This window comes from Sminthopsis crassicaudata, chromosome 3, assembly GCF_048593235.1.
Source record: "Sminthopsis crassicaudata isolate SCR6 chromosome 3, ASM4859323v1, whole genome shotgun sequence".
NCBI classification, from domain to species: domain Eukaryota; kingdom Metazoa; phylum Chordata; class Mammalia; order Dasyuromorphia; family Dasyuridae; genus Sminthopsis; species Sminthopsis crassicaudata.
In genome coordinates, this window is record NC_133619.1 from 313,107,019 (window position 1) to 313,129,249 (window position 22,231).

Consider the following 22,231-nt stretch of genomic DNA (forward strand, 5'->3'; position numbering starts at 1 on the left):
TTTTGTTCCAATTTTTCCCCTCCTTTCCTCCCTCCCCCAGATGGCAGGTTGGCCCATACATGTTAAATATGTTAAAGTATATGTTAAATACAATATATGTATACATATTTATACAGTTATTAAGAAGAATCCGACTTTGAAATAATGTATAATTAACCTGTGAAGGAAATCAAAAATGCAGGTGGATAAAAATAGAGAGATTGGGAATTCTATGTAGTGGTTCACACTCATTTCCCAGAGTTCTTTCGCTGGGTACTATCAGTATATTCAATAAACTATGTATAACATACACACACACACACACATACATATCCCTCTATTTTTAGGTGTGCATGTTGTTATGATTTAGCCTTTTTACAACTGCAAATAACTTTTTTTATAATCTCAATTTGAGATTTTCTTGGCAAACATAACTGGAGTGCCATTCCTTCTCCAGATAATTTTATAGATGAAGAAACTGAGACAGAGTTAAGTGACTTCCCTCTGGTCATATAGCTATTAAGGATCTAAGGGCAGATTTAAACTCAGGAAGATGAAGCCCAGGGCTGGCACTCTAGCCACTGCCCCACCTAGCTGCCCCCAGGATGGGGGAAGGGGGATGTTTTAGGATATCTCAAAGTAAATGTAGAGTAGGTATTCCAAACAACATGCCCAATATAGAATTCTTTATCTTCTCCCTCCAAATCCACTCTATTCCAAACTTCCATTTGACTGTTGAGGGCATTGCCATCTCTTTAGGCTCATGCTTCTATGTAATCCTCGACTTCTTGCTCTTATTCATCATAAATATTCAAACCACTACCAAATCTTGTTTGTTTCTCTGAAACATCTTTTGAAAACTACCCCTTTTTTCCTCTCACACAGCCACAATCGTAATTAAATCTCTCCTCACCTCTGGGCTGGGCTATATCCCTGTTTTGTCTTTCCAGCCTCTACTCAACTGCCAGAATTATTTTCTAAAGATTAGGGCTGACCATGTCACTCTACTGTTCCAGGATCAAATTTATTGGCCTCCAGAATAAAATAAAAATCCTCTGGTATTTAAGTTCTGTCAGCTAGTTCCTTCTTATTTTCCAATTTTCTTACATTTTCCTCCCCTCTACTCATTGGTCTACGTACAATTCCTCAATCTAATAATCTCTAGTCTCTATACTAGTTTTCCTCCCACTTCTCAGTTTCCTTCTCTGCTTTCAAAAGTCAGTTTAAATTTTATGTTCTCCTGAAGACCTCAGCCCTGGTGCTAACTCTTATGATCCTGAGCAAGTAATCTGGCCTCTGAATCTCATCTTTAAAATTAGGAGCTTGGATTTGTTGATAACTAATCTCTCTTCCAGCTCTAAAGATATGGAGGAGAAGAGGGGAGAAAATAAACAAACATTTATATAGCATTTATTATGTTCTGGGCACTATTCCACATGATTTTACAAATATGATCTCTTGATTCTCACAACCACCCTGGGAGATATAGGTGGTATTATTATCATCATTTTACAGGTAAGGAAACAGACAAAAAGAGATTGATTTACAAATAGTAAGTATCTAAGGGGCGAGATTTGAACTGAAGCCTTCTTGATTCTAAGACAACTATCTACTGCCTATATGATAATAAAGAATATATAATTTTGTAATAGCATTGCATAATATAAAATATTTGTGTTTTAGATGATAAACTTATATAATTATATTGGATAGTATTTATTATACATATATTGTACAGTGTGTAATAATATTCTATAAGTATATAATTTTGAATATATGAACCTATGAATACAAGAAAAAAATGTCTCAAAAAACAGCAATGAAATCTGAAGAACAAGGAAAGCTTGAACCCCAAGGAAACATAGCTAAAGAATATTTATCAGCAAAATTAGAAAAAGGAGAACAAATACAAATGAAAAGGATAGAACCACCAAGATACCTGCAATGACTAAGGCCGTTCACAACGTATCTTTCCAATCCTATTATACTTTACACAACCTCTCTTTCCAATCCTATTTTACTTTAATTCCCTCCACACCCACCATGGTTTAGGCAAACTGGTCTCCATATTGTTACATAACCCTTTTCCTTGAGTCTATGCATTTGTATTTTTTAAGTCACTGAAATCATTGTTTTCTCACTTAAAAATCCCTAACTTCCTTCAAAGCTCAGCTTTCCAATGATGCCTGCTATCTGAACCTTTTCCTGATTTCCTTGTTCACAACAATACCAGCTGCCCTTTCTCCCAAATTACCTTCAATTGATGTTGCAGATATTCTGTAGATATCTCTCTATGTATTTGTCATCTCCCTTTTCTATGCTCTAAGCTGTAAAATCAAAGACCACCTCACTTTTGTTTTTATGTCTCAGTATCTAGTGTAATATCTGGCACATAGTAGGCACTTAATGTTGGTTGATGGATGAGTTCAATATCACTAATTACTGCGCAACAACCACATATAAACTTTAACAATTCCATATATGCTATACCGTATAAAGAGAATAGAAATAACATTGAAATTGAAAAAAAAATGATTGGTCAGTAGCCAACCTTAAACAAAAGCACATAGTCGAAGTGGGAAGAAACCCATCACTTCCCAATGCAGTCGTTCAACTTTTAGATAGCAATCCTTGGGAAGTTTTCCCTTATCAATTAACAGCTATACAATTTCTACATAGTGTTCCTAGTATTTCCTTTTGGGGTCAAGAAAAATAAATCTAATTCTAGTTCCACGTTATAATCCTTTAAATATTTGAAGACAGTTGTCATAGCTTCTCTTCTGCAGACTAAACATCCCTAGGTTTCTTTAAGCAGTTCTCCAGTGGCAAATACTTAAGTAAATGCAAAGGAAATCCATGTTGAATGTAACAGAATTTTAAAGCTACTTAAAGATTGATTTTTCAAGTCCTCAAAGAGAGGTAGATTATAAAGCATTAGAAAAGCCACAGATAATATTAATACTAGAGAGAGACAGATAGAGAGAAATGATTAGCAAGAGTTAATTACTGACCTACAGGCCTACTTTCCCATTATAAAATCATTATAAGAATGTTCTGAACATATATTCAGGAAATCTTTGATGGTTCCCTAGCAGGACAACTAAGTGGTACAGTGGATAGAGTACTGGGCCTGAAGTAAAGAAAACTCATTTTTGTGAGTTCAAATCTGGCCTCAGGAACTTCTCAGTAATTTGCCTCAATTCCCTCATCTATAAAATGGGCTAGAGGAAATGGCAAACCACTCTAGGATCTTTGCCAAGAAAACTTCAAATGAGGTCACAAAGAGTTGGACATGATGGAAAATGACTGAACAACAATAATCTATTATTGTTATAATATGAGAGGAAGAAACAGATTTTCATAGATAATATTCTATAGTGGATCATCACTTTGCATCCATAAAAGTGATTGAAATGTATAAATTTTTCATCATTCACTTTATTTCAACCAACATGTATTAAATGCCTATATTTATGACCCAATGCTTTTTTGTTTATTACTCCTTAGAGCAAAATTCAGACTGAAATGTATTTCTCCAATAAAATGTCTCCATGAATGTGTTAGTCATATAAAATTACTTGGTAAATTCAACTATTAAGAGAATTTAGTTTCTAGATTCCTCAGGTTACCAATATTAATTAAGCAAAGCAATGTTTTATAACATCCTCATCAAAGGTATTTATCATTGTTGAAAAGAATGTCCTGCTCAGAGTCCAAAGGAGAGAAGGATATCTTATAGGTAATGAGGTTTTCCAAATGTTTCTGGCTACAGATAATAGTGTTGTGTGTATTGTACCACTTCTTGGATTCCACCAACTCCTACCTTGACTTTCATATAGAACCATTAACCCACCATTTACCCTCCTGGTGTCATATGCCTACAGACTCTCCTGCCTACCTGCATTCCACCTTTTTTTTCTAGGAATTCATAATCAAACAACATTACCTTTGCTACTGTGAAATATGTGACAATCAACTGTCCTAAAACTTCACTCAAAAATCGTGGGATTCTGAGTTGCAGTTTACCTATGTTGAATCTTCTTTCTATGGCTTTATTCATCCTTCTCCTTACACTTAATCACATTTTATCCTGACCTTCTTTTGTGCCCATGGGAACTCCCATTCAATTGTTAACAAACTGCCCTTCATATTAGATCTCTGTCTTCTCCCTAGAAATTTCTATTTAATTTTCTATGTGCATTTTCTTCCTCCTCGACAGTACAAAAGCTGCTGAAGGACAACATTTTTTGTTTTTGTCTTACTATCTCCAGTTCCCTAACATGGTTAATGGTGCGTAGTAGGCACTTAATAAATGCCCACTGAATTTAATTGAATTGAACACTACACTGATACCCTAGTGAGTTCCATAACCACTCAAGAGACTGGCACAGAAACAGACTGACACAGACTGACAAGCAGGGGGAAATCAAGTAGATGAAGAATGAATATTTTTCAGATTATGAAATGCATTTAGATGGACAGTACATTGAGTTATTCGATCAGTTCATATATTTTAGGCAGACACTGAATATGGGCAATGAACTGGGCTCAGAATTGAATAGGATGAGGAGAATGGGATGCATTGCATTTGGGAAATTGCATAGCTTTTTCAATGATCTCAAACTGCTCCCTGCTGCCAAAGTACATCTTTTTAACATGAATATTCTCCGGATGACACTATATGGCTGCAAATCATGAAACACAATGACCCTAAAAGAACTAAAAATTGTAAGTGGTCCAAGAACAATGGGGAGATGCACAGTAGCTATAAATAGGCTGAGAATGCTACATGGGGACATGCTACTGTCTCATGTGCAGAAAATATCATCAATAACATACTTTTTGACTGGAAAAGGATATGGGTCAGTTATGTCATCAAGAGTGAGGGATGACAGAGAGACATTGAGCATCACACTAATTGCTTATGAAATACTCAAAGACCCAGGGAAAAACTGCCAGAAGATTGAGCAGATGGCAATAATAATACAACAATGTTGTTATATGGATCAAATGAGAAAATGTATGAAAAGTATTTGTCAACCTTAAAGCCCTATGTGAGTGACAGATATTTAACCTGTAGAGAGAGGTATTTGCTTTCTAAAGAGATATTGCTATAGAGAAATAATTTTCTTTCTATAAATCAAAAACATGGACCCCTGTACAATTTCTGTTCAGGTTAAGAAGGCACATTTGCATGATCTATATTCAAAAAGAGAAAATTACTACTGCAATGAGCATAGGTGATATGGTGGGACTTGGAGTCAAGAAGAACTGAATTCCAATTCAACCTCAGAAACTCATTAGCTGTGTGACCTTGAGGACTCCACATGGTCTCATAGAGTCTTAGCCTTCTCATCTGTAAAATGGGGATAGATGAAATAAAACTATTTAAATAGAATATTTTTTAAAACCTTAGCAATGTTAATATTTTCATTGTTATGAACTCACAGCTCCATTAAAATCTATTCAGCACTTTAATGCTTACTAAGGGCTTTTCAAAACAAACTTGTAAGAGTTATTCCCATTTTACAGATGAGGAAACTGAGGTTCAGTAATATCAAATAAATTGCTTAGAGTTATACTCCTGATAAGTCTGTATTTGAACCCACATCTTCTGCTTCTAAATTGAGTGTCCTATTTATGCCATACTATAATAAACTGAAGCCCAATATTATAGTTGAGAGATAGACTCAAAGATTTCTCTAGTGCACCATCTTCATTTGATAAGAATACTAATACATAAAGAGAAAAGTCATGTCCATCCCCCCTTTATCTTTCTCTACTTTATAATATTTTACTTGGTAATATTAGCTCCTGCGGGTTCAGCTATTATGCTATATAGATTATGTGTGTGTTAATATGTATGTATATATATATGTAACATGAATAGGATTATACATATATATATATATATATACAGTTGTGTTTATACACTTAAAGTGTGTATACATACACTTATACACATACATGCACATATATCTAATTCTAGTTTCTCTCCTGAGTTTCAATCCTGCATTACTAATGGGTTTTTGGGATATCTCAAACTCAACATATAAGTACCATCTTTACAGTCACCCAAGCTCACAACTCAGTATCATTCTCAACACCTTGTTTTCATTCACCTCAGATACACACTCTGTTACCAAGTCTTGTCACTCTTTTCTCCATGTCTCCTATATACATCTCCTCCTCTCCATTTACACAGCTAGCTTAAGCTCCCATCACCTCTCACCTGAATTACTGCAATAACTTTATAATAGTCTGCCTTATGTCTCTTCCTAACACCATTCCATTCTCCATTCAGCTGCCAGAATGATTTTCCAAAAGCCAAAGTATCACACTGTTTCCTAGCCAACACAATAAATTCCAATGGCTCCCTATTTTCTCAGTTTGACATTTTAAGCCATAATCTGGCTTTTCTCTTGTATTCTTACACTTTGAGCTTTTCTACATATTTTCTGATCCAGATACAACAGCGTACTTGCTACACTTTGCAATCCGTGCCTTTAATAGATTTTTTTTTGGGGGTCTGGAATGCTTTTCTTCCTCACTTCTACCTCTTAGTCTCCCTGGTTTCTTTCAATCAGTCAGTCACCAAGCATTTATTAAACACTTACTATATGACTGGCACTGTGATACATGTTGGAGAAATGTGTAAAAACACTGTCTTCAAGGAGCTTACATTCTAATGATTTCAAGACTGAGCCCCAATTCTGCTTTCTATGGGAGCCTTTTCCCAATCTCCCCAGTTTTTAATTGGCCATTTCTACTAAAAGTTTCCTATTAGAAGTTGCCATTCCTTCTAAAAATTTTTGCCATCTACTTGGTATACTTCTTGTATGTTTCTAATTTTCACATGTCATCTCTCCCATTAGAATGTGACCTCTTTAAGGGTAGGAGTTATTTCTTGCCTTTCTTTATCTTCCAGAACTTAGCATAATATCTGACATTGATTATATGCTTAATTAAAATATTGCTAATAATTTAAGTACTGAATCTCTGAATTGTGTTTGAAGGGTGTTGGGGTAGAAAAAAAGTATGAAAAGCCATATATAACAGAGATCCCACCCCTAAAAAGAGTAAAAAGGAGACAGAGACTGGGAATTTTAAAAGTCCACTTTCTACTTAAAAAAAAAACACATTCATGTAAACTTTAAGAAACTAGCTAAACAGGGAGGTGGCTAGGTGGTACAGTGGATAGAACACCAGCCCTAAAGTCAGAAGGACCTGAGTTCAAATCTGGTCTTAACACTTCCTAGCTATGTGACCTTGGGTAAGTCATTTAACCCCAATTGCCTCAGCAAAAAAAAAAAAAAAAGAAACTAGCTAAACAACCAAATCCTCAGTTTCCCAAATTTAAAGTGAATATTCTGAAATGTGTGCTATTTACATCCTGACATGTATTATGAAACACTGAGTTTCCCCTTAAAATGAAAGCATGATCTAGACAGAGTTTGATTTACTTATTTTTGCTACTATTTTAAAAGAGAGAAAATAAATTCTTCATAAGCTATTAATGACAAATAATGGATGGATTGCTATCCCTGACCTAATTAACATCTATTCACTCCAAGACCAAATCCAACAGAACGATGTAATCATCCAACCAGACTCCCTCTCATTTGCTCCTCTGCTCTCCTTAAAAAAAATAAAAAAACTCATCAAAGTAAAATGAAAGATAGCTGCCTTTCCCATCCATCTTCCATCATTAGAGGAGGAAGAATCTCACTTCAAAAGCAAATGCTATATTTAGAGTTGAGGAGGCATTTCATTTCAAAGTCCCACTTCTCTATTGCCCACAGTTTTCAATAACATCTAATGCAGGTATTTTTAGTGTCTGTCATCCCAGAGCCCTTTTAAAGTGACTGTGGATACAGAGACAGATCACTTTGTACGCCTCTGGGACAGAATACAGCTGCTGTTCGGGAACTGCTTTATGGGAGGGATTGCAAAGAGAGAATGTCATCGGTTGAAGCCAGAAGAGGAGTTTAGTTGTCCACTCTGGATTTGGGCCAAGATAGCAAGTGAAGGACATATTCTTTTGAGCAAAGCTCTGTCATGATCACAAGCCCTCATGGCAACCGTCTGACGTCTTTTCTGAAATATATCCCGTTCTACAGGATCTCAGAACAAAATGCTTCAGTGATTATGTTTGAAGCTTTGTGATCCTCTGAGCCAGCTGGGACGCTATATCTCTGGACTTTCTATGAAAAACCAGAAAAATCTTTACATCAAGGTGTCAGTGAAATTCATTTTCTAACTGTGGCATTTAGCTTGGGTGGCCTGAGTATGCTGTTTGCTTGTTGGTTTGATTTAAGCAGAGAAAGATCCCTGGCTTTGATATCAGTAGATTTGGGTTAAAACTTTGCCTTTGGCATTTACTGCCTGTGTGACCTTGGACAAATTACCTCTCTATGCCTCGCTTCTTATAAAATGAGGGGGCTCTGTGATGTTTAAAGTTCTTTTTAACGCTAAATCTATGTTCTTGTGGAGACCTAAATACAAAGCCTTCCTCTATCATTAACTCTATATATGACTTTCAGCAAATCACCTAACCTCTGGGCTGCAAAACAATGAAATAAGAAACAATGAGGGCACTGAATTAGATGATTTAGATAGCTCCACGGATATAAGCTGGACCTGAAGTCCTAGCCTAAGTTCAAATTCAGCCTCAGACAGTTAATAGCTGTGTGACAATAACAAAATTTCCATCAAGTCACAACCTTGTTTTCCTTGATCTATAGGAGAAGGAAATGACATATCAGTATTTTTGCCAAGAAAATCCCATGGACAAGGGCCTGATGTGCTATGATCCCACAGGTTCACAAAGAGTTGGACATGACTGAACAACACTAAAACTTCCTCCCAGCTATAGATCTGTGATCTTCAGATTTCTGGTAGCATTTTAAATTTTTCAGTATCACGAAACAAAAATTGTATATACAAAGGTACAGAGGTCCATGACCCATTTTTCACTGACCTCTTATAAAACCATATATATGAAGAAGTACAGACAAATGATGGATATGTACATGTTCATACACACACACACACACACACACACACACACACACACACACACACACACAAAATACAAATAAAGATCTAATTATTTTGATGGCCAGAGCAGAACATAGCTATAAATAAGTGTCTTTCCAACGCATATCAGTCAAATCATGATTTTTTCACTCATCAACTGGGATACTAAGTTCATCTGAGAACAGTTGAAGGGCAGTATGACTTACTTGGCTTCCTCAAAATCTTCATTTTTCTGGAGAGTATGTGTCTCATAGTGAGTTCTCCATTGTACCACTTCTGCACGCCCCTTGGTCAAAGTCCATAATAGCTTAGCTTTAGCCTCTTGTTCTTCCCTATATTGCCCCTTCAGGAGGTCATAATCATGCTTTGCTGACTGCAGGGCATGGGTAAGGACTTTCTTGGACTATAAGTGACAAAGATACATTTGTTAATTATAGCTTGGGAGTGGACCAACTCATCCACATAAAATAAAGTCCAACAATATGTTCTATTTCCAATACAGGCTACACTGAAATATAAAAAGTTGGGACTACAGAACACTGGACCAAGAAAGAAAAGATTAAAGTGCTCTTTAAAATTTCTACTTTCATAGTTATGTAGGGGAGATTAATTTGTTCAACTTTGTCCTTGTTAAGAGTATTTGGACACCTTTGGTAGGTAGACAAATAATTCCCCCCCAAAAAGAATAGAATTTTAAAGTGAAAATATTTATTATCCTTTAGGCTACAAGAAATGTGTCTTTTATCATGTGTATGAGTCTACAAAGGCCACACAGTCTTTCCCTTACAGTATATCTCCTCTTCCTTTTAAAAAACCTCAGCACTAAAAGGGAAATCAGATGCCCTCATCCAAACTATATTTGATCAACGTTGCCTTCTACGACATCCATGACTTATTTGAAGATCTATTATAAATAGGAATGATTTCCAGAAAGAACAAATCAAATCTCCTTTCCATGTAAAAGCTTTTCAAATACTTAGTCATGAGATAATAAATTTAAAGCTTGAAGAAACTTTAGAGGCTGTTCAGTCCCGTCCTTTCATTTTATAGCTGAAAAAAACCTAGGTTTATAGAAATTAAGTGTTATTCTTTATGTCTTATTGCTTAGCATATCAGTGCCTGGTACACATAGTAGGCACTTAGCAAATGCTTTTTAAGTTGTTGACTTTCTATTTCCATCATTTTGATCTAGAGCTAGAAGGGTTCTCATGGTTTTACATGTGTTTTACTGTGTTTTACAGATGAAGAAACTGAGGCTTGAGGAGGATAAGCAACTTGACCTTATGGTCATTCAAGTAGTAAGCATCAGAAAGAGAATTAAAACCAGGTCAATCTAATTCCAAATCCAGTATTCTTTCTAATACTTTTAGATTCTAATCTTATTGGATTTTACTAGATCCAACCTTACTAGGTCCAATACTTATTGGATTCTAAATCTAATACTCTCTCTAGCACTGTGCTTCCTCTAAGTTATCATGACCCCCTTAAGTCTTTAAACCTCTATTTGTATGACCTGATCTCCTACCATCCTACCAACCCTACTATTCTTTTGCTCTTTTTTAAATATTCTCTAACTTGGTAATCCAATCAATCCAGCAGTGCATTTTCATAAAAAAAAAAAAACTCATCTGGAAAGTCAAATGATAACATTTTACAGCAAGCTGACTGAAGGAGTTTCTTAAAATATCCAAAAATGTTTACCGAGACTTGTTATAACTCTATTCTTGAAACCCATGACTTATTGGTGAGACCACTTTATACCAGGGTTATTTTTGAATGGATTATTAGTTGAGACCAACTTATATTGAATTTCATTCTGTAATGGTATTGTGAGAGAAGTGTTGATGAAGACCCTTAAGAAACCAGATTTTTCTTATCCTAACTATGATATTACCTCTTTTGTGATTCTAGACAAAAGACAACCTTCTTTGGATCTCAGTTTCTGCATCACTAAAATAAAAAGTTAGGTGAGATGATTTCTAAAATCCTTCCTGATTCTTGAGTTCTTCTTATGACTCAACTGCCCATGCTATTTGAGATTAGGTTGTCACTGGTGTTTCTTATTAATAATTTTATCTTCTCTCAGAGGAAGCTATAGTTACTAATTTTTATGATTTGCTGATAATTTGAACAAGAAAACCAAAAATATTGCTGATCAAATAAGTTCAGATAGTTATCATTCTGCCTTCCACATATATTGAATCGAACATTTCATTAAACACTTCACCTTCAGACATTTATTTTTCTAAATGCTTTAAACATTTCTCTTTCCCTTCCTCTTTATATAGTGATAAAAACAGAATGGATAAATAGGTTTCAATGACCCTCAATCTGACAAGACTATTTTGACAGAATTTTAATTCCTGAGGCAGAATGCTTAGTAGTTTATTTGTGAGTTTTGAAATCTTCCTGACACATGTAGTGCCCAACTTCTGTTTTCCTATAATTTGAAAAAAAGTACCTTTCCCAATTCACTTGAAACTAAAAGCCTTTCAGGACATCTCAGATCTATTTGAGGAGGAAAAAAAGTTGTCAAGAATTATAATTGTATGGGTCTCATAGATGAGCTCCTACTGTGAAATAAGAAAGTCATTACTTCACTCTCTTGTTCCAACAACCTTCTCAGTTCTTCAATCTGTTGAATAAAGTTACTCTTTCCTCTGGAAAGTTTGTTTATCAAATTGTCCTTCTCTTCCAGCTGCCTTGTGAAATCATCTAGAGAAAAAAAAATTACCAAATGAGTCCTCTGAGACCTTCCTGTATTCCATCCCTCACTTACCCTCACCTAATATAGTGACCTACCTTTCTCACTCTCAAGCTTTGACTTCTGGGTGGTAACATCATTTACCAGAATGGCCATCTCTTGAAGTCTAACATTTGTTTCATTAAGTTGGTTTTCAAACAGTTTACAGAGCTTCTCAGCCTTTGACTAAGTGTTAGGAAGGAAAAAGACAGAAAGTTGATTATAGCAGTGACCTAATTTTAGAACAAAGGAATCCATCTTTGTTCTTGACTTAGTCCTCAGATATGCTGGTAGATACAAGTACAGTTGAGGGTTTTCTGGGAAGAAAGCACACAGTTTAGTAGTAGGATTGATTTATTAAAGCATAGGATAGGGACTGAACCTGTGACTTTACTAGTATAAGGAACTCCCAAGGGAGGAAAATCCCTCTACCAATGAGGATCAAAATGACATGATCTTAGAGAGTTGCTTAGAACCCAGCTTCTTAAATGTGGTTTGTGACTTTATATAAAATCTTGTAGCTAGATGTGGAGGTTGCAAAATTAGGATTTATTATTAGTTTGATTTGTATATTTTTGATATATTGATTTGTATATTTGTACATTGATTTGACATGTCCAATGCTCAGGGTCATGGGAAAATTTCTTGGGTCAAAAGAGGTTGTAAGTGGAAAAAGTTTTAAAAGCCCTAGACTAGAACACTGAGTCTTTGTTTCTTGCCCAGGCTCACACAGATTGAACAGCATGAGATAGGAAGGACTTGAACTCAGGTCTTTTGGCTCTAACACTGCTTCTATTATTAGTAAATCAATATAGTATAATAGAAGAATTCATTCCTTTCTTCAGAGATGGGAAAGAAGCCCTAGTCAGATGTCCTCTTAAACCCAAGTTTCATTTATATTTTCTGTACCACAGACCCTGAAGAATTAAGATAAAATGAAGACCATAGTAAAACACATCCATCACACCTTGAGCAATCCATTCTTTTCTGATGCTGAGACATTTTATACCATTTAGTAAAGTTGGGTGGTTTGTGCCAGAATGCCCGCCTGATCTAACTAAATCTAACGAAGAGCTTTTCTTTATTTTTTTTTCTTTTACTTTCTAAGGCAGCCTTGTATGAAGGAACTCAAGGCCTAGCAAGGTTGGGAGAGACTTTTAAGACCATGAGATCTTATACCTGGGAGTTGTAGGAGGGCAGGATTAGTGATAGCTGCTTGCCACATTTGTTTGTGTGTGTGTATGTGTGTGTAGATCACAGGAGGTCACATCCTCCACAAAGCTGCTTAATGGAAGAAATATAGATTTTAGGGACCTGTAAGACCTAATTAAACTCCCTAATTTTAAAGATAAGGGATTTGAGGTCCAGATTTAGAAAGTGACTTGCCTACAGTCACCAAGGTAGTAAGTGCCAGAGCCATGATTTGAAGTTCTAAATTCGTTCCATTATTTTGTTCTGACCTATCAGTGCTTTCAAGGCAGGGATGAGCAGGGAAAGTGACTGAAAACATAACAGACAGACTGAAGAGTGTTGCTGCTTTCCTGGCTACACTTAAGAGCCCTGACAGCATAAAGACGATGTCCTTAAAACTAAAGCAAATATAAGAAACTATAACATCAGATCCCTTGCCCAAGTCTTGGAACAGAGATGACAAAGAGGTTAGGAGTCTGAGTACTGAGATCCCCATTCAAACACTCCAAATACATCCAAAAATAGTACAACAAGCTATTAAAAATTAGAAGATCACATGAAAGCCTAGGTTGGGTCCTTTAAATTAAGAAGGACTTATTCAGAAAGCCTGATTTCCTTCAGCTTAAAAGGCAGCTGTCAGAGCAATTGCTACAGTTGCTTTAGAAAGCGCTCTTGCATTGACAGAGATTAACCCCAATCTCTGATGCTGCCCAAGATTCTTCAAAACTCTCTTGGACTCTCCAGCAGAGATTAAAGTCAGGAAAACTTGCCTCAGAAACTTACTAAATATGTGATCTCAAACAAATTGCTTAACCACCAAAACTTTCCCTGTCTATAAAATAATAATTATGCCTACCTCACAGATTATTGTAAGAAATGAGTAAGATGATCTATGTAAATATAAAGCACTCTATCATTACATAAATGGCAGTTGATATTATTATTAATCATCATCATCATTATTATTATCATTTGTCCTTACTCTTCTACCTACTTCGTAGTGATCAATTTGGCATACCAAGCTTCATCATCAGGCTTAATTAACTGTTTGTTTGGTTTTGTTTTATAAAATTTATTTTAGACTTAACTCTTTAAAAACCCAGACCAGTACTTCATCCAGTACAATTGTTTGCCTGATTTAGACTAGTCCCTAACGATTGGGTTCATTGGAAAAGTAGAGTTATTTTCACCTTTTGAGATTGTTCACTAATAATTGTAATTTGGGGGCTCTCTCTCAGATTCATGTGGTTCATTTAAGATCACCTGTCTCTCGAGGGGTTAGCTAGGTGGCACAGTGGATAGAGCATCAGCCCTGAAGTCAGGAGGACCCGAGTTCGAATGTGATCTCAGACACTTAACATTTCCTAGCTGTGTGACCCTGGGCAAGTCACTTAACCCCAATTGCCTCAGGGGGAAAAAAGATCACCTGTCTCTGTCCTGAGAAATGTTACTTTGTTACTCAAAACTTTAACTTTGATTCCCCAGGCTTTACTCATTTGATCCTTACTGGCCAACCCCAAGTATTTCCCTGTCTGTTGCATCAGAAATAAATGATCAATCAGATTTTCCTGAGTGAGAACTCTTCACTTCATACATAACCTATGATTCCACATCCATCCACATGAGCTTTATGAAATAATGAAGTGTCCTAAGTGTCCTATCCATCAAAAAGGAAGGCATAAGGAGAACTTAATATGAGACAAATTCAAATTGTAGCCTCTTCCAGAACCATCTCTAATCTCCTTCTTCCTAGTGCTGTACCCTAAAGATCCTCAAACGTGAGATTCTGAGATGGCTGAGTGGTACAGTGGATAGAGCTCTGGGCCTGGAGTCAGGAAGACCTAACTTTAAATACAGCCTCAGATTCTTACTATCTGGGTAACCCTGTAAAGTCATTTAATCTCTGATAGCCTCAGTTTTCTCAATTACAAATTGGGGATAATGGTAACAGCTACCTGCCAAGGATATTGTGAGGATGGAATGAGATAAATTTAAAGTGCTAAGCCAAGTGCCTTGTACATGACAATAAGCACTCAATTGATGTTTGTCCCCTTCCATCCTCCTTGACTTTATGTTTGCCTCTGCCCATCCCAGGTTCTCCTGGACTTTATTCCTTATTTGCTTTGAATTATAAAATGTGACCATAATAAAGGTCTCCTGGTTTTAGCAGTACTAACACATCTCTTTTGCTAAAGTCTGTAAGTACTAAAACATTTGAAATGGTCTAGAGTTTGAACCTTAGTTGTTACTGTATAGCAGGGCAAAAGGTAATAAAAATTATTTGAATACATATTAACTAGTTTGTGCATTCTTTGCTGAATAATATATTTGTTATATAACTATTTTTCTCAATAGTATTTTATTTTGTAAATGTGAAGATAGTTTTCAGAATTAATTTTTTTTAAGATTTTTTATTCCAATTTTTCCCTCCCTCTCCATCTTCTCCCTCTCCAGACAGCAAGCAATCTGATAAAGATTAAACATGTATAATCCTTCTAAACATATTTCTATATTTTTTATATTGTGTAAGAAAAATAAGAACAAATGGGGGAAAACATGAGAAAGAAAAAGGAAACAAACAAAAACAAATAAAAAAAGTGAAAATACTATGCTTTGATCCACAGTCAATCTCCATAATTCTCTATCAACACAGATGGCATTTTCCATACCACGTCTATTGGAATTGTCCCAGATCACCATATTGCTGAAGAGAGCTGTCTATCATAGTTAATTATCACATAATCCTGCTGTAACTGTGTACAATATTCTCTTGGGTCTGCTCACTTCACTTATCATCCGTTCATGTAAGACTTTCTAGGCTTTTCTGAAGTTAGCCTGCTCATCATTTTTATAGAACAGTAATATTCTATTATATATTATATTTATCAGAATTTATTCAAGCATTCTCCAACTGATGGGTATCCACTCCATTTCCATTTCCTTGTCACCACAAAAAGAACCGCTACAAACATTTTTGTACATGTGGGTCCTTTGTACTAGGATATAGACCTAGTAGTCATCCTGCTGGGATTTTTTTTTGGAATTTTATGGAATTGATTAACTAGAGAGACAACATGATGAAAGAGAAAGCTCTAGAATTAGAAGATTTAATTTTGACTTGGTTCTAATAACTGGGACAAATCATTCAACTTATTTTGCCTCAGTTTCTTAATCTGTAAACAGGGATACTAAATGCATGTCCAACCTACCTCAGATAGATTATTGGATGGTCCAATGGTAGACTATTCGAAAAGTACTAAGTGCTCTATAGATAAAAGGTGCATGTCTTGCACTTTATGACTTACCAACCAATGCTATATGGTAGGAATTGAATATATCTACCTTCTCTCTCTTTTAGCCTGCTAACTTCCTATCCAGTCTTTTAAATGTAACTCAAATGCCATCATCTCTTTATAACTTTCCATGATTCTTCCAATGGATAACTACTTTCTTTCCCTAGCCTTTTCATACCAAAGCTCGCCAAAGCAACTTCTCTTTATTTTTCATTTTATGTTAGTCTATAAATATGGCATATCCCTCCATCCCAACCTCCATCTCTCCCAATGACTAGTAGAGTGGTTTGCTTATAGTTAGACTCTCAGAAAATATTTAATTGAAACAAATAGAGATTTAAAAGCTGCCATTGTATTTTCTTACTTAGGAAGTACCTTCTCACATAAGGTACTTATGGGCCAAGAGGAAAACACTTGAGCCAGGAAAGCTAATGCGTTGCTTTTAGAAGACTAACCAAATATATAAGTGATACTACTATGCTCCAGAATAGAAGACTTTAACCTTTGTTTATGTCATGGGTTTCTTTCAGAAGTCTAGTGAAACCTGTGAGCCCCTTCTCAGAATGATGCATTTAAATGGATAAAATAATACATATAGGACTAAGGAGACTAATGGTAGGAGTCATTGTTGTAAAAAAAATTTTTTAATCAATTTCAGAAATTCCCTATGAAACACTTATAAAGTGGCCATTTTGGTAGATAATTATGAAACTATCCAAAACACTAGACATAACAGAGTATGTACTTTACCATCATGGTCTTCCAGAGACCAAGATTATCTCCATGTTACAATGAAGACTTACTGTCTAAGTAAGCCTTACATCAAAGTCTTCGCCGAAAAAAAGGTACCCAACAGATGTTTATTAGACTGAACTGGAATAGAGACAGCCACACCATTTTGAAGAGGCATAATTCTGCCAGGCTGCACATCTGTCAAGAAAGAATTCTAAGAGACTTCCATATGTTCATCTCAGTGGTAATAAGTTTAAAAACTAAAGTCAAACATGATATCTTGGAAGGAGTACAGAATTCACTACCTGTTTGACTTTAAGCAAGTTACTTTCCTCCATAGGTCCTTTTTCCTTCTCTGTCAAATGAGGGGATTGGACTGCATGATCTCTCAAATACTGATCTAGGATCCACTAAGTGAGGTCATAATGAAAAGGAATGGCAAAAGAAGGCCCTAGGCATGAAATGATTAATCACAGCCTCAAATGATGTAACGTGTGGATACCCACATTTTTTGTTTGGGGAGAGGGGTTAAGTGAAGTGGACATGTTGTTTCATAAATATAGGGAGCTCCCTAATTAGGAAACTCACTCTACCGATGCAAACTTATAGCTATTCTCCAGCTTAGAGCAGAGGTTCTCAACTTTGGATCCATTAATTAATTTTGAAAATATGTTGATAACTGTATTTTGATAGAATTGGTCTCTTTTGTAATGCTGTTCAGTAGTTTCAGTTGTGTCCGACTCTTTGTGACATATCCTGGATTTCCTTGGTGAAGATACTGGAATAGTTTACTTTTTCTATCTCTAGCACATGATGAAAAGGATTAAGTAACTTTCTCAGGGTCACACAGTTAATAAGTGTCTGAAGCCAGATTTGAACTCATGAAGATGAATCTTCCTGATCCCAGGTCCAGCTCTCTAACCACTGTACCACTTAGCTGCCCTTTTCTTTTATAATACTATGTATTTTAAGTATTTCAAATTATTATTCTGGGAAAGTTTTCTGAGATATTATGTTGAGAAAGCTTTTGGAAGACTACCAAAGTTGACAGGACACAAAAAAGAGTTTAAGAACTACTACTGCAGAGTGGGTCCTGAGCACTGAGAGATTGTGACTTGCCCAGGGGCACCCCAGAACCTGTCAGGAGTGGAACTTGCACAGAGGTCTTACTGACCTGGATGTCAGTTCTCTACCCACTATCCAACACTATCTCTTTGGATACCAGCCTGGTAGCTAACAATCACCCAAGGGGTAGTTGTTTTTAAGCCAAGGCTTTGTGCCAATCTAGAGTCCAAGAGGGCAAAGCATTAGTAGTGATTGGGTACAACAAATAGGGATCGCAGCTGCTATCAAATGACAGCCTTTACATATGTGCAGAATGGAAAAACGAACAGGACATTCATCAATCAGTATCTTCAACCCCACCTGCACACATAGACAGCAACAGCCATCCAAAGAATCCATTTCCTACTCTGAAGGACAGTGACATGTACTCACAGCTAAAGAAAGAGAGGCTGCCTAGAGGACATACACTTTTTTTTAAATGTGCCCCCCAAATTTTTAGGAAAACATTGCCCCTCCCCCAGAAATGGACTACAATGCCATTGAAACCAATGTGATTTTATAATCATCAGAATAATTGTTCTCATGCCCATAACCTCAGAATTATCCCAGGCCTCTCTGCCAGCATAACATTGCTTTAAAAATTTTGCAGTTTCCCTTGCCAGTATGTGTTGGCTTGCTTGGTTATACTCAGCAGCCAGGGCTGAAATAAACAATTCAAAAGGTTTTGTATAAACTATAGGTCAGACAGGGTGATCATAATCAATTCATTTATTCCTTTATTCATTCATTAAATATGTATTGAGTTCCTACTGTGTGCAAGGCAATATAAAGGAATATAAAGATGTGAAATAAATCTCTCATACTAGATTGTAGACTTTAAGGGCAGGAACCATAAGGCAAGGACATAAATACATTTCAAGATGATATAATCATAGCACCAGAGATTTAGAACTGGGAGGGACCTTTATGGGTCATCTAGTTCAACCTTATTTTATAGATGAGAAACCAAGGCCTAGAAAGGCCAAGTGACTATCCAAGGAGTAAGGAGAAGAACCTAGAGTCCTTGTTTAATAATCTGGCCTTCTTTCCACTGAACCACACACCTGTCATATCTTATTATTAAAATTTGAAAAGTCTGTAGTGAAAACCACTACCAAAGGACTCTGAGTTCTAAAGGAGTTTCAGAAAGAAAACAACTAACTTCTAGTTGATTATAAGGGGGATATTAGTGAAAGTTGCATGGAAAGTTGGGCCTTGAAAGATGTCAGATTTCAGTAGGAGAACATGCCAGGAAAAAAAATAGCATAAGAAAAGTTACAGAGGTAAAGGAAGAAGTAGGTTTGGAGAACAGTAAGCAAAGTTGGGTTTGATTGAGATAGCATATGTAAAAATGATAGTAGGAGATGAGTGCAAACTGGTGGGATAAAGACAGATCATTGAAGAGTTTGAATGCAAGGTGAAGGAGTTTTACACTATTCAATTATCTCTAGGGAGCTATTAAAAGTTTTTGGGCTAGGGAGTGTCTTAAATAGAACTATGAGAAGATGAAACTAGAAATTATGTGAAGAACAGATTTAGAGAGGTGATATATTACAGATAAGGGAGATACAAATAGAATTACCAGGGCAAGGTAATGATTTTGTTCTTAAAAAAAAAGATGTTAGAAGTCAAAGAAAATACTAGGATTTAGACTAAGGTTGACAGAAAATGATGGTGTCATTAAACAGAAATAGCAAAATCCAGGAAAAGAGCAGATATGGGAATCGATGTAAAAATCTGGAGCTTAAGAACTGGATCTGAAGGGCATATGAAGTATCTAGGGACAAATTTACAGTAGGCAGGTGGAAATGTGGTGTTGGGATTTGGGGAAGAGATAGGAACTAGATTTAAGATCTGTAAATTATACTCATGGAGTAGTTGAAAACATGGGAAGGTGTAGGAGAGAACATCCCAAAATGAGGATAGAGAATAAAACCTTTGGGAACACTGATATTTGGGGGAGAAGGAGAATAAAGACCACAAATGAGACAGAAAGAATAGTTAGAGATGCAGAAGAACCAGCTTAATATGCTGTCATAGAAGTTAGGATAATAAGAAATAATTTGAAGGAAATAATGGTTTACAGCAGTAAATATTACAGAGAGATCAAGAAAGATGAGCACTGAAATAAAGCCACTGGATTTTACTTCATATAATAAACTGAGGTCATTAGTATAATTTGTAAGAGAAACATCATAGACAAGGATAAGAACTCTAAATCTTATACACTAGAAAACAATAGAAAGCGAGTAGTACAAAAATGAATACAGGCATTTCTTTTCAGAAGTTTAGATAATGAAAGGAAGTAGAGAAAATAGGGTGGTAATTCAATGGATCAGCAAAACTGAGAGAGTTGGTTTTGTGTTTAGTTTTGCTTGTTTATTTTTAAGACAGTGAAGGCCTGAGGTTGACCAAAGTCTGAGAGAAAGAGCATGCACATAGGTAAGAATTAAAGCAACAAATGAGAGGGTTATTCATTGATCAGGATTAAGAGGCAGGGGAGTATGAGGTCAAGAGCATGAGTGAAAATATTAAATATGCAAAGAAGGAAGGATATTTCCCATGAAGAAAGAAAGAGAAAGGAAAAGATGTAAGGAAATTCTTAAAGTAGAAGAAAAATTAGAGAATTTGTTTTAGATTAGTATGTACACAGTTGGAGGCAAAGTGATCCAAGAATAAGAGTTGTCAGATGTCAGAAAGTAAATAATAGAATCCAAATTCTTAGAAGGCAAGAACTATTTCAGGTTTGTCTTTATAACCAAAATATCTTTTGTGATACATTTGTGCATACTAGTCATTAACAAGATCGTAGACTATAAACCAATCCTCTCATTTATCACATGAGGACTCCGAGACATACTAGTTAGGTGATATAGCTGAGGTCAAGCTAAGGAATGCCTAAAACAGAATTTTTAACTCATGATTTCAAATCTAGAACATCATCCACTATACCACCAACCAAACTGTCTCATTCAAGGTTTATTGAACTGAACTGTTGAATAGCTAGGGAAATATGACAAGGAAATCAATAAGTAGTATATATTTTTTAAAAACCATAATGGGGTCTGAGATCAGATAACATCAATTTGTAGGGTCTCTAGTTAGGATGTTTTCATTTGTTTCTCCAAACTCCCAAAGCAGAAGTGGAAAAAGTAAGTGAAATATATATATATATATATACTATATAAATATAAACTAGAGATTGTTATCAGGGATTTTCTGGATTCATCTTGAATTGTCTCAAGAGTATTAACTTTGAATTTTCAGTATGAACATTTACATCTCAAAAATGGGCAAATACAAATTAGATTTGATATAAATGTAATTGAATATTATTGTGTCATAGGAAATGGCAAAAGAACAGAGAATACAGGGAAGATTTATGTGAACTAATGCAGAATGAAGTGAGAAAAAACAGGACAACCATTTATTAAGAACATTATAAAGACAATTTGGAAGAATTAAGACTTTCAGTCAAATGACTGAATTCTAGAGGACAGAAAAAGAAGCATGCTACCTTCTCAACAAAGAAATGATGGAATCAAGATGCAGAAAGAAACATACAATTGTGAACTTGGTCAATAAGAAAATTTACTCTATTTAACTATACATGTTATAAAGTTATGTTTTTTCCTTTTATTTTTTTTTCCAATTGGGAGTATGAAGGTGGCAGGGGGACAAAATAAAAACTTATTATTTGAAAAAAAAATTTAAGTTTAACAAAATAAATAAATAAATAAATGTCTCTTCATCCTGATTTACCCAAAGCTGGCATCCTCATACAAAGTTCCTGGGGGGAAATTTCATAATCTGATCAGTAACCCTATGGGATGGATGCAGTAAAAGCAAAGAGATCAAACTATCTGTTGCTAATATGATTAATGAACAAAAACAGAAAAGCAGAATGGTGTAATGGAGAAAGTGTTAGATTTGGATTCAGAAGTCCTAAGTAAAATGGCCTCCAGAAAACCTTTTAGCTCTAAATATGAGCCCTTAAAAGTTTCCTGCTAATGCTGGTTGATGAAAAATGCCTCTAGAAGTGTAGCGGAGAAAGGACTTCTCCCCTGGCAATAGGATTATTGGAAGTTTTGTCTAGATATATTCTAGCCTTGATTAAACTCCCTTCCAGTAGCCACACACTGTACCCAAT

At 35.7% G+C, this 22,231-nt stretch overlaps 1 protein-coding gene across 5 annotated transcripts in view; it reads right to left on the reverse strand.

Moving 5' to 3' along the window:
• MYH15 (myosin heavy chain 15) overlaps window positions 1-22,231 on the reverse strand; it is a 108,687-nt gene that overhangs the window by 75,727 nt on the left and 10,729 nt on the right. For all 5 annotated transcript variants that reach the window (XM_074301119.1, XM_074301118.1, XM_074301121.1 and 2 more), the window contains exons 8-10: window positions 11,821-11,947; window positions 11,615-11,733; window positions 9,225-9,421 (exon numbers count right to left, since the gene is read on the reverse strand). In XM_074301119.1, the coding sequence (XP_074157220.1) occupies window positions 9,225-9,421; window positions 11,615-11,733; window positions 11,821-11,947 (443 nt within the window). The remainder of the gene's footprint in view (window positions 1-9,224; window positions 9,422-11,614; window positions 11,734-11,820; window positions 11,948-22,231) is intronic.